Source organism: Anopheles funestus, chromosome X (genome assembly GCF_943734845.2).
Source record: "Anopheles funestus chromosome X, idAnoFuneDA-416_04, whole genome shotgun sequence".
Classification (NCBI taxonomy): Eukaryota; Metazoa; Arthropoda; class Insecta; order Diptera; family Culicidae; genus Anopheles; species Anopheles funestus.
Genome location: NC_064597.1, coordinates 6,365,312 through 6,378,656, shown reverse-complemented (window position 1 = coordinate 6,378,656; position 13,345 = coordinate 6,365,312). Strand labels below are relative to the sequence as shown.

General features: G+C 38.0%; 2 protein-coding genes across 5 annotated transcripts; one reads left to right on the top strand and one right to left on the bottom strand.

Moving 5' to 3' along the window:
* Positions 1-2,695: 2,695 nt before the first annotated feature.
* On the bottom strand, positions 2,696-9,090 carry LOC125773196 (putative carbonic anhydrase 5). 4 transcript variants are annotated; one of them, XM_049444309.1, is made up of 4 exons: positions 8,972-9,064; positions 8,834-8,886; positions 6,398-6,472; positions 2,696-3,967 (listed from the first exon to the last, which is right to left on the bottom strand). In XM_049444309.1, the coding sequence occupies exons 2-4, from the start codon at positions 8,862-8,864 to the stop codon at positions 3,147-3,149; spliced, it is 927 nt and encodes a 308-aa protein (XP_049300266.1). In that variant the 5' UTR covers positions 8,865-8,886; positions 8,972-9,064; the 3' UTR covers positions 2,696-3,146. The 4 variants fall into 4 exon arrangements, with proteins under 4 accessions (XP_049300266.1, XP_049300264.1, XP_049300265.1 ...); XM_049444307.1 differs by lacking the exon at positions 8,834-8,886 and having other exon boundaries at positions 8,972-9,090; XM_049444308.1 differs by having other exon boundaries at positions 8,834-9,081.
* A 1,486-nt stretch (positions 9,091-10,576) lies between these two features.
* LOC125773476 (gametocyte-specific factor 1 homolog) lies at positions 10,577-12,976 on the top strand. The gene has a single exon (XM_049444364.1). The coding sequence runs from the start codon at positions 10,996-10,998 to the stop codon at positions 11,764-11,766; it is 771 nt and encodes a 256-aa protein (XP_049300321.1). The 5' UTR covers positions 10,577-10,995; the 3' UTR covers positions 11,767-12,976.
* Positions 12,977-13,345: the final 369 nt, after the last annotated feature.

The window sequence follows — 13,345 nt, the reverse complement described above, 5'->3', positions numbered from 1 at the left end:
TTACAATCTTCATTATCTTCTTTCCTCCTTCTTTGTTTTCGTTCTCTAAGGATTTCTTAGATTTTCGACGTTTTCTCAAGATTTTGAACAATAACTCACTGTAACAATATTTCATCTTTATACACCTATAATAAGTTGGCAGCAATTGTTAAAAAAACGAGTATGAGTGAGAAAAACAAAAGCAAAAATTTTAAGATTTTAATCAAAACATGAACAACGATTTATGTACCGAGCGCACACAGCCAATGCCACACGCAGCATGGCAGTAAACACACCAGCGGCTCGGAACGTCCTACATTTCTCACCCACCTGATGAATAGAGTTGAATTGCCTGCGTTAAAAATCCTACCAACACCAATGTACGTCACAAGTGTGAAAATTTATTTGAACTATTTCGTTTGAAAATCTCGCCGAGAGGTTAGTATTCGTGTTTGCGATGAAAATGAGGACATGAGGGTAGCGAAAAGCAATTTGCTTCGTAGGGTTTGGAGAAAAGAACTTCTTTTGTGAACATTTTTTTACAAATGAACTAATATGAAATGCGTGCTGAATGGCTATTTTCCAGTAGAGTAATTAATTGGGAACAAAATTTAAAAAAAATTAATTATAAATAATATCTCCATAAGAAGAAAAATCTCATTTTGTAGAGCTACCTCCATTGCTCAAAAACATACACAAACGCTTAAATAAAATGAAATCTTGCAAATGCGTATTAATTTAACTAATATCTCAAAAATGAAATGTACCTTGTTTTTTGGGCCATTTTGTGTTTTGTTTGAAAAAAAAAGAAACTTCCTGGGATTCATCGAATCATACACATAAATATGTATTTTAATAGACAAGTGACTCATCTGTTCCAAATGCGTACCGCAAGCGCAAAAATGCGCAAACGCAGACAGATATCTCAACAATTTCTAAACAGGAGTAGAGGGGAAAAAGAAACTACAAATTGCATCATGCGTGACCGATTCTCTTGCTGTGCATGCGCGTACTCATCCGTCGCGGCGGGTGTTAACCAAACAGTAATTCTGATGCTATTTATTTATAGACCGACTGTTGACTCGGCGCAATTTTGATCATATCGCTAGTTAATAATATGGTCTAGCAGCACAGTTTGGCTAATGAAATACATTAAAGAAATTGTAGATCTAACGTTATTAAGAAGAAGAAACAGTTTTTTTGCAGATTTATCATGATTGCATTACACTTTATATATTGAAGTGAAATATTACTTTTTCCACTCCAATATAGATTTACAGTTAAAGAAGTCCTTTTTCTATAATATCTTAGAAACAAATTAAATAATTCTGTTGTGCTTGTCATCAAACAAAATATAAAATATTCTCTCACTCACAAAGACTACAACAAGGTTCCCTTTGATCTCTCTCGATACTAGAAAACATTCACACGGAAATATAAACTATTTTGGCAAACACTTTGGTCTCGTCGTATTATACCTGGGCATATCTTTTTTTTATTAATTCTATTAGAGGTGTTGCTGCGGCTGACGAAATTACTACACAACGTTTTCTTATTCTTGGCATGCACAGGGTCGAGCACTTCACCAGGAAACTCGGTCTAGGGTTAGTCCGCCATCAACGACTGCACTCGATCCCCGACAGAGTCGACTCCACCTAATCCCAAGCCATCGAAGATGCGAGAAACCTCTTTTCACTCAAATAATGCTTTAAATTAAAAAAAGAATAAAAAATCAGAAAAAAAATAAAAAAAAATTTCAACTCGAAAATTTCATAAGGCTCATTTTTGCACCAAATTTTGCCTATAACTCGGTCGGTATCCAACGGATCGCCAATCTTTAACCTGTGGTCGATAGATGGCATCAATGGCTACATTTTCTTCTTGGACGGCCATGCCCTCAGATGTCTGTGCCAGAAGTTATTCGAGGAACCAAGTTCCTTACCCTGTTTGAGAAAATGTAAAATTTTTCTCATTTTTGCACCAAGTTTTGCCTATAACTCGGTCGGTATCCAACGGATCGCCAATCTTTAACCTGTGGTCGATAGATGGCATCAATGGCTACATTTTCTTCTTGGACAGCCATGCCCTCAGATGTCTGTGCCAGAAGTTATTCGAGGAACCAAGTTCCTTACCCTGTTTGAGAAAATGTAAAGTTTTCCTCATTTTTGCACCAACTTTTGCCTATAACTCGGTCGGTATCCTGCGGATCGCCAATCTTTAACCTGTGGTCGATAGATGGCATCAATGGCTACATTTTCTTCTTGGACAGCCATGCCCTCAGATGTCTGTGCCAGAAGTTATTCGAGGAACCAAGTTCCTTACCCTGTTTGAGAAAATGTATAATTTTCCTCATTTTTGAGCAATGTAGCAAAAATTTTTAATGTGATATATTTTGATGAGAATTTATTGCAATAAGTTTCTTTTCACTTAAATAGTGCTTTAAATTAAAAAAAGAATAAAAAATCAACAATACAAAAACAAGCTCAGATATCTGGAGAGATATGTTACCATTCTGTCGACGACGTGGACGTATTGACTCGGAATAGCGTCGGATATAGCTCGGAATGGCTATATTATCCTTCTAGAGGCTAGAACTTAGTTTTAATAGAGATATTTAAATATAACAAAAACAAATAATTAGGAATAATGCCTAGAATCCTTATTATAATATGGATTGTATGTTCATTTCATTATAATAACTCGCTTCACAGATGCAAACATTATTCAAACTGTTTTATTCAGCCTTTAAACCATGTTCAAACAACAGCGATAAACAAATGCAATCAACTACAAAGAATGTAGCAGAGCTAGTGTATAATATTTATGGCTAACGAAGCTTTGCTTTTTTTATGAAATTATATATAAGTGTAGGAGTAAAATTGAGCATTTAATAGATTTCGCACACTGTTCAACACACGATTTGTGTACAAGATTTTAAGCTACTAGCACTTAAGAGGCAATATCGTTTACCACATTTTACTATTCACTAGGATTTACATATATTGAGGGCTCTAATCTAATCTATAATAAGAGTTTGTAACGTAACATCCATCCGTCTGCTGCTGTGCTATTGCAACTAAAAAGCTGTTTGCTATCCAATTTTGTAGAGATAAATCGTTTGCTCACTTATTACGTTTGAACACTTTTACCTTTTCCAATGTCTTTAATCAATACTTTACTCTGCTTGTGGCTATTAGCAATCCCATCAGTACGATTAGCAGCGCATGTAAGCGAGGTACGGTAGCGAAGTTGTTTCCCTGTCGATCCCATTCCGTCGCGTATACCAAGGCTCGTGCATTGAGCGGTTGCACCGAACGAAAATTGTTCAGCAGCTCTTTACCGTTTTGATCATGGATTGCCTTGAATTGTTCTATTTGCTCCAGCGACACACCAACACTGTCGGTAAACACCGTCCAAATGACCGATTCAGCACAAGCCGGTGTCGTCAGTGAGCCTTCGTATCGGTAAAATGCTGATCGGTTTGCTGGCATCAGAAAATGTGGCGCGAGTTTCCCTTTTAATGATGTTTCCGCTCCCGCTTGATTTCGAATGTCGGCTGCAGTGTTCAGTATCACATCGATATGCATATTGGGCTGCGCGCTCACGTGAAACAGTACACCGAGCACGGCTACACCGTTTCGTGCTGCTGCTGCCTCATCGAGCGACGTGTAGCGCGTGTCATGATGCACTAGATGTAGCTCCAGTCCGTACCGCGTACTGTCGATGGTGTGCTCCGAACCCCAATGGAAATGCATCTGATCGAGCACGAAACGTCCACCCAATCCACCGCCCTGTATCGTCACCGCCGGGTCTTGGTTCGATATCTGAAGCGAATGGCCGGTGTTCGCCAACTGGGCCTGTCTTATTGGTAGCTTATAGTTGCTGAAAAAGAAGGGTGCAAATTCACCACGCACCGCAGCTGCTTGCGCTAGATCGATAGGAGACTGACGCCGACCATTGTCACATTGGCCACCCCAGCTTTCTGGCTCTGCAATCATAAATAGGAGTAAAAAAAAGAACATGGATTAGATTACAACATTTCTTATAATGTCAGTTTTTATTTAAAAAAAAAAAAATTAAATTTTTAAATTTAATTAAAATTTAAAAATTAAATTTAAATTTTAAAAAATAAAAAATTAAATTTTATAAAAAAGTGTAAAATACAAATACAAAAAAGGTTTTTTTTAATTTTTTACAACTTTTCAAGCTATCTTTTCAACTTTTTCTGTTTTGCTCAAAAATCTAGATGTCTTTCGTCCTTGAAATATTTCATGAAATATTTCCCTTTTCCTAAATATATTTTCTTGAACCCCACCGACTGTTTCATCATTTGGAATAACAGGAGAGCATCCCACAGAGAGAAGGTCGTCCTTGAAATATTTCATGAAATATTTCATTTAAATAACTTGTTGAAGGGTGGTGGATGTTGTTGAGATGGTGGGGGTTCTAGATAGAGGGGGATACTTCCAACGTTACGTTTTGTTACAATAGGGAGTAACGGGGGTTAAAAACTCCCCTTTTTGCGTTACGTTATAGTTGAATCATCCCTTAGACCTACGTTTACGCCATTTATTTCGCTCTATTTTCCACTCTTACTCTCTCTTTGTCTCTCTCTTTCTATTTCGCCTCATTTTCAAATTTCTAACGAACGTACGTTACATTTTCGATTTGTGCCAAGCTATCCGCGTGTTTCTCTTTTTCTTCCTTTAGACTTTCGTTTTCCATTTCGTTTTCCTTTCGTGTAACGTCACAAGAAATACGTCACATGATTTCAGAAAGATCTCTCTGCGTTTAATACATACACTAAACTGAGAAAGCAGGGTGTAGTTAATTATCATAAACAACTAACGAATGCAGCGGAAATGTTCTAAAAATAATTAAAAAGCTCAAATAAGCAAGACAAAGCAATTTGCGTAAGTAAATACAAACTCGCTCAAAAAAAATATTCCGAAAATACTAACGAAGCAGTCTTATTTTGTTTTCACTTTCTTCATTTGACCGTTTCTCACTCTTCCACATTGCATTGAGCTCTGTGTCTTGTTTTCTTTTTCTTTTTTTAAAAAAAGTCTGTTTTCTCCCTCCGTTGAGTAGGGATCACTTTTTCCAACTCGACTCCTGTCAATTAATGCTGTTGGAAAGTGAATGTACCGATAGCGTCAAGACCAAAATAAAACCTCCGCGTACATGTCAGCTGCTGGGAGTGATTGACAGCAGTGACCACGGGCGCAGGAAAAAAAAATATAAATACCATATTTGATCGCGATCAGTACAACATTCTGTACTGTAGAAATTTTGCAAATGTTAGAAACAGATACCGAAATAAGCGTATGGCGTCAACGGCATCGTTGGTGTGCCGATCTTCGAGGTGTTATTTTTCTCTTAACACTGCAAAGAACAGCCGTTACAGTATGGCTAACGGTGGGCATCACCAGCAAGGCAACAGCCAACGCTAGACACTACTCATGAACCTTCACATTGAGCTCTCTCTCCCTCTCTCTCTCTTCATGCTGTGATAATTAGCTGCTGAAGTGGTGTAATGTCCATCCATATCAAGTGCTACCGCTTTTGCACAAGGCCAATAAAGCATTGCCCTGGCGAGGTTAAAACCGTTCCGTAGTTAAGATGTTCCTTTGCCTATCGCATTTCCCGTAACACTCGGCAATCTCCCGATTGCAGTCAGAACCTTGCATCTTGCAGTAGGTGTGATGCGCACCACCGTTACCGCTGGCTGATGTGTTTAAATAATTGTAATTTGACATGACCTTCCACCTTCCACTATCAGCAAACACTGTTTATCACTCTTCAAATGGTGCTTGTTAATGCATTGATTTATGGTATAAATATTTGAAATTCACTTTAATTATAATGACCAAACAATGGGAGTGATCGCGCAGAACGTTCGATTTGATTTATGGCATTCAAATTGTTCCGCAGCATAGTACAGAGGGTTTGCTATAAAGTTACCGAGGTTACTAAATCTAAGATAGCTTTTGTTTGGGAGGTTATTTAAGTTTATCTATACTAAGCAATATGATTCTCGTGCATCAATTCGCATAAACATAGGTAAGAACATCATTCCACAATGAAGCACTTAGCAAAATGACATAATTTCCTACACGTTGCACACGATGCAGTCCAGATTTATGCTAATACGCTACACGAAGATCTTGTTTTTTTTTCTTCTTTAATTTACGTCGAACACAACACAAGTCATGGGCCGCGGGCTCATCTCAACAGTTCGTGCCACTGCATACAAATGACTTTCGAAAAAACCCCCTCTCCAACGTTCTCCCGGCATTGTTACTATAATTTGCATAATCTCAAAAAGACGGCAACATTAAACAAATATTCAAACGAAATTGGATCAAACTAAATTAATGTAGGGAAGCGAAAACTTTAAACAAGAATCTTGACTTACCACTCATAACCCCATTGGAGCCTGGTGTAGGGTAGTTCCACTCGTCAGATTTTGCATTTAGAAACACGAACGTAACTGGGAAATAAAACAAACAATCATATAAAAAATATTTTTTTATAAATTGCATTAACTGCTCACAGACGGTTCTACGACTACGACAAACAGCACTTAACACTTAACAAGTTTTTTCATGTGTTCAAACTGCTCTTTGGTTGTCGCGAGCCATGTAGACGCGAAGCATGTCGATCGTTAAGCGTGTTAACATTTAGCCAATTGAATGATAAAATACATTTTTTCTTACATCAAACATAGAACGAGGAAAAACAAAAGGCATTTGGTGCGGTTATACGATACGAATATTACAACCAGGCAAATAATGCCAGGCAATCAAAGCTACCACAAAAGAGTTTAGAACGTAAGAAGCCGGCTGAAAATGTTGATTGCTAAACCGAGCGAACAAATAAACGATTAAGAGAGATCCACCATTTCTCTGCATTGAATTACGTACAGACGAAAGAGATGGGAATAATAACTCATTACGGCGAGTTAGCTCCTAGTGAGTCACTCTCATAATCTTCATTCTTCGAGTGACTCTTTGGTGAATCAAGTTTAAATAATAACTTTAAGGGAGGGGAGAGGTCGTAAAAGAGTTATATCTCTCACGAAACATTGACTCTTTTCATTCATTTTTTACTTTAATGACATTTGACAACGATCGGAAAGAAGGAGTCAACACGAGTCAAAGAATGATGTGACTCTTTCATGGCAAAACTCGCCACAAAGAGTCATGATTCTTCCATGAGTGATGGCACTCTTTCGTGAGTGAAATGACACTTTCATGTTTGTTTTTTAATTATTCGTTATTTAAATTTATTTCAGCAAAGGAGTTATATATAACTCTTTGCTGGAGATTCGAAGTAACTCACTCAAAAGAATGATTTAATTCACTCAGTTTGCACATCATTAGCAGACAAGTTCTTTTCCAATTTTTTCCAGTGCCAAAGTCCAGTTTATTATCATGTTTTTTTTTCCTCTCTCTCTCTAGATTGCTTTAGTGTATTCATTGGTCGTACTTCCTCGTTTATAACGAGAAACTTTGTGCATTAATTGAAATTATCAACCTGAGGGTAACGGCCACAATGCGTAATGTGACTCAATTGGATGAAAACAGTTGGACGCACATACACACACTCCCGATTGTAAGGCTGGCCTAACTGGCCGACAGATACCATATATACCATTTAGCATAAAAGACATGTTTTGAACGCATCAAAATTAGAAGATACGATTAATTTCGACCCCCTTTCCAATCAAATGACGCTGTACCGTCATGCGTCGGACACTCGATATGAAGTTTGATTGATATGATTTTTACACCCACAATTTTAAAAGAGACAAAATGCTTCCGGGGGCCCTGTAATCATTACCTGACCACACGATCCGAACGCTTTATTGTGTGGTTGTGGTATCAATTTAAAATCATGCTTATCATGCTAATAGAAACGAAGTGTGATCGATCGTGATAAGAAAAATTTGAATTGAGGTTTATCCGAACCGGAGTAAGTAACCGGGCGTGTGACCGTTGCGCCTAGCTTGCCTCTTATCAATTTCCATAAGCCAATCCATCAATATTGAACTGACACCAATTGGTTGGTTGATTGGATCGGTACGCTGTATGTGCAAGTCAGGTGATTTACCAAATGAATCGGCCTTCGTAAGATGGGGCAAGACCATTTTATTTGTCACACTGTATCGCAGCAAACGTGATAACATCAGTGTGTGTCTAAAAAAAGCTTGTTTTTATGATTTGTTTTCCTTCCTGCTAATTCACAAATAGAAATTTATTTTCCCACACCCCGTAGGAGCTTATAAATTAGCCCCCAATTCTTTCTGTTTCTATTTATCTACGAAACAGCTAATGTTTTAACGCTCAATTATGTTCGAATAAGTTGTGTTAAACAGCAAAGGAGAGTGTCGGATTGCAAATGATCAAAAAAGGGCAGCAAAACATGTAATTGTTCTAAGAGTGTAGAAAACCCATAAAAGATTTTATAATAAAAAAAATCTCTTCACAAAACAGTAAGTAAAAGAGTTGTCCACAGTTATGTAAAAAAATAAAAAAAATATAAAAATATTACACAATTACACAGCCACACTGCCACGAATAAGAAAAGATTGAAAAAAAAAGAAAAAAACAATTTTCACATGTATAATTGGTAATCAAAGAATACCTGGTGTTGATTGTTATGTGAAAACTAATTAGCATTTGCATGGCCATTGCAACATACGTCACGTTGATTGTCAGACGAAAATGTATTTGATATTCTTCACATCGTTCAAATATACACACTTTACACTAAACTGTTCCCGATGTTTCGATAATGTTCACCAAATGTTTGTGTTTTTTGCAATCTAAGGATAAACTGTTGAGCTTACCTAAATAATATGCTAATAAGACACTTTTCATTTTCACTTCTTTATACTTCTAGCTTAACACCGTTTTGAAGAGAAAAAAAATTCGTTATCTCGTAAAATATATGCTTCGTGCTTAGGCAGGAGAAAAGGGCTGTTTACCGGAAAAGGACACCTGTTTGTTGCAGCTGGTTCGGACAAAAACTGGCCAACCGCGGCGCTGGAGCTCAGTTTTATGCGGCATCCACTCTCAACAAGCTGTAACAACAGAATCCCCAACTTAGCACCGATAACAAAACGCCGTGCATGAAGGATGACGTTCAGCTCTAGCAAAACGTAATGTCGATTAGCGACCGCCAACCTTTTTCACGCTCCCGTGTCGATGTTTCCGCGCAGTATCACTCCATCCTCCCGCACGTAACGTGGCACTCCGTTTTCGGGGGGGGGGGGGGGGGGGGGGGAAGAGGGCAAAAGATGTGTATCAATAAGCAAATTGTGTACTCAGAAGGAAGTCCGTACTGGCTGATAATGCTATGCGGCAACACAACTATGTCTGGATTGCAGCATAATGTGATTAATGCATGGTAGTACTTTCAACTCTCCGGCTTTTGCAGGAACTAACACTTAAACATATGATGCTGAAGAGCTTGATGCTCTTCTACAGATGTGTCCCTAGTGTTTAGAAACATAAAAATAGTCGTCCATCCTTGATGGGGAAATTTCCTGAGAACTTGACATGTCTGCTGTGGAAACTGATACCGAGTACACGTGGAATTAAGCACCCAATTCTTGGTTAGAAGATGGAAATATCACCAACCCGAAGTGGATCTTATGAATATTTTTGCTTTAAGCAAAAGCGCCTAACCATTATTACTCAACTAAATTTCCAATAGTCACAATAATCATTTGAAAATATTAAAAATAATCAATCAAACTTATTATCTTTGTAGACACTTACCTACTTGCCTTACATCGCTTTCTTTTAGCGATTAGCGTAGGAGTCGTTTGACTCGCCACCAAGGAGATAAGCATTGACGACTCCCGCAAGTATTTTCCTTGAGCATTCCCTTCCGAAGCATCTGCTGCGGTTAATGTTTGACGAAAGGAACATTTTCTTTGTTTTGTGTCATTAAAGATCCTCAAGAAGTATCAGCCGAAGATCCTTGACAACGTTTGGATTCTAAGAAAGTAAGAAGATGTGGACGGACACAAGACAAACCTGGGTTTCGCAAAATGAATATCATCACTTGAGATATTTAACATTACATTCGTTTTTCCTGAGGCTCCTGCTTTGCAAGAGTCTAATCATACTACAAAATAGGAAATTAAATCAACCAAGTAACGAAAAAGGCCTAAAAGCTAATATTCTTCTTCTTCTTCTTGGTGTAACGACCTCTGAGGTTATGCCGGCCATTTCTTGCTTACTAGACTTATTTTTGCCACGTAGCCAGATAGTCAGTCCTTGTTACGGGGATACGGTCCGGATGGGATTTGAACCCAGTCCTGCCGTGTGAACCGGCGCCGTTTATCACATGCTCCATCGGGCCGTCCCTAAAAGCTAATGTTAAAACCCTCATAAACTTGTTTAAATTCTCAAACCTTGTTTAACGATATTCAAACATTCAAATTTGAACGATGTTCATTGATCGTACATTTAACTTTAAAAAAAAAAATTAAAATAAAGTCCTTACTTCTTAATTACACTAAATGTACATTAGGGTCTGAAACAGACGGTATGAGAAAATGTTTTTTTTGTGTATTACGTAATAGATGGATGATCCCTCATGATAGCAGCATTCCGATTCATTCGCTCGTGTTCATTTTGATTTGGCTGTTTTACATTTCAATTTTAATGTACTGTTTTCTTTTAGGTTTTAAATGGATGGCGAGTTACGTGATTGTGAACAGACTTTTGGATGTAAGGATTGTGATGTAATTGTGATGTAATGGAATGTTCTTTAGACATTGTATAAAATTAGGACAAATGATACCAAACATTTTTTTCCATAGAATTTGGCTGTCAACGGATGAAATCTTCTTCCTTTTTATTATAAAAACATTTGTATTTATCTGATATGGGATGCAAAGCTTAAATTTTGTATGTTTTTTTGGAAACTTATCAAAAAATCAATTTTTATCCACACATAACGATAATATTTTAAAATTATGCACAGTAAAACAAATTTATGAATTTAATTTTCAAGATAGTCATTCGTACAGCGGAGTTGTCAAAAGCATCGAATGTCAAAACTCAACACAGACGGCTTTACGCGGAATTTGTGACTGCAATTTGTTCAGGCCTATCTTCACTGTTTCACGTGAATTCGAAACTACGACGCAGACGCTTCAAGTTGTTGGTGAGCTACGGTTGCATATCTCTACATTCCGAGTTTTGCATTCTAACTGCAGTAAGTGTGCAACGCATCGCTTCGAAAATGGATGAACTACACATCAAAAATTACGGGGACGTGATTATTTGTCCCTACGATAAGACGCACGTTATTCCGGCTGGCCGTATCCAAAGGCATTTGATTAAATGCGAAAAGCAACACCAGCATTTAAATTATGCCATTTGCATCTTCAACACGACACATCGTGTCCCGCAGGAGGAGCTGCAAAAACACCAGCGAAACTGTCCGGACCGTGGTCTGATTGAGATTGAGAAGTACACGTTGGAAGACTCGCAGCCGGCGTCGTATTCGCATCTGGAGGCAGCGATGGAGCGAATGTTATGGGAAAGATCATCGATGGGTGTGCGTGAGGATTCCGAGCGGCAGGATGAAAATTGGGATGATATGGATGCTCCGCCGTACGATCCAGAGGAACATTGCAAGAATAAGGCGGTCATCCGAAAGGCGGTAAATATGACGCGTTCCGAGCGACGCAAGTTTCGTGCGGAAGAAAGCATTCGCCTTCGCCCGCTTTATGCCCTGGAGAACGACGATAAGCCGGAATAGAATGTCAATGTAATGCTGCGCTATCATTGCGCATAATAAGACAAAGAATGCGGTTTTTTTTTGTGGAGAATAAAGCAGATAATTAGATAAAAAGAATATCCTTGTAGATTGTTTTAGAAAAATCATTTCTGGTTGAGAAGATCGTTTGCTTTAATGAACTGTATTGTGTTGTGTAGTTGAATGTACGAGTTCACAAAAAACATTGCATATTTTTCCGGGGCTGCTACTTCGCTTTTTTAATGTCTAGGTTGCCTGAGTTTGCTTAGGTTTATCATCAAAAAATCAAAATTGATCTTCAGCATTGTTCGTCCATACAGTCTATGCGCGGATTATTGTCAATTGTCGTAAGTATACTCATTCCAGGCTATCCTAGTTTCCTAACCTGTTGACGATATACTATAGCTATGTTTTTGTTTTCTTCTTTAATCTTATTCATTGTCCTACTAATGGAGCCGCTGCTGGTGATCGCTGAGTTGCTGAAGTACAACATACAAAAGCCATTAGTGTGAATGAGTTGTACTGCCAAGAACCCAGACCCAGATGTTGCGGCACGTGAACAGGAACCAAATGTGCGTAAGGTATGACAAACTGAAGCGCCACTCGATATAAGAACAGGATTAACTTAACGCCCACAAAATGTTTTAATAAGAAATATTTAAAAACATATTAAACTGAGGACAGAGTCGCTTTAATAGGAAACAGAAAACAAGTACAGTGGAGCGCCGATTATCCGGGTACCTTTTATCTGGCTGTTCCATTATCCGTGCAGCTCGGAAAGGACAGTTCCGAAGGTGAATTGACATAAAATGCCAAACCGATAATGACACGAAATAAAAGCTTCAATAGGGAATGATATAATTTGCTCAAATTCGAAAAAAGAACCGATTTACTTTGTAAAATTTCAATAAGAAAATGAACATCTAGCTTTATAAAAAAAGTCCACCCATTACACACTAAGCGCTAATATTTATCAATAAAAAGAGTTGTGCCTAGTATCCGTGATATTCGCTTATCCGTCCCGATGAGCACGGATAATCGGCGTTCCACTGTAGTCAATTTCAAAACGTTGTACTTGTAGAAAGTGAAACTAATTTGCGAAAACATATGCTTTATTTTACTCTCAAGCATTCGGACATGTTACAACGTTACATAATATATCAATAGATAAATCTTATACATGTTTAAAGCTTTCCTACGTAATTGAATGAAATCAAAAAAAATAATATTGATACACATGGAATATATATTCCTGTCAGCCTCACCGCTTGGTTGTATCTTCGCTTATTTCAACACCTGATGGCACATAATATGTTTTAAGTTTTACATCTAGATCGTCTTCGGTGTTCCTGTAAGATGCACTAGACACTTTTGTAGCCCCCAAAAGCCCCCTCGGGTTGTAGCCACCGCTTAGGCGTTACTCGTTTTATCGTGTAGCTCGTAGCACAAAAGATATTACTTACACTCGGTGCTAACGCCCAGCTAAGCGTTCAGGCGCTGAAGGGAATTAATCCATATACTCCATTATATTATATTTTACATTGTCAGGTATGTCAAATCTTCGGGCTGATGAGTATTTGCT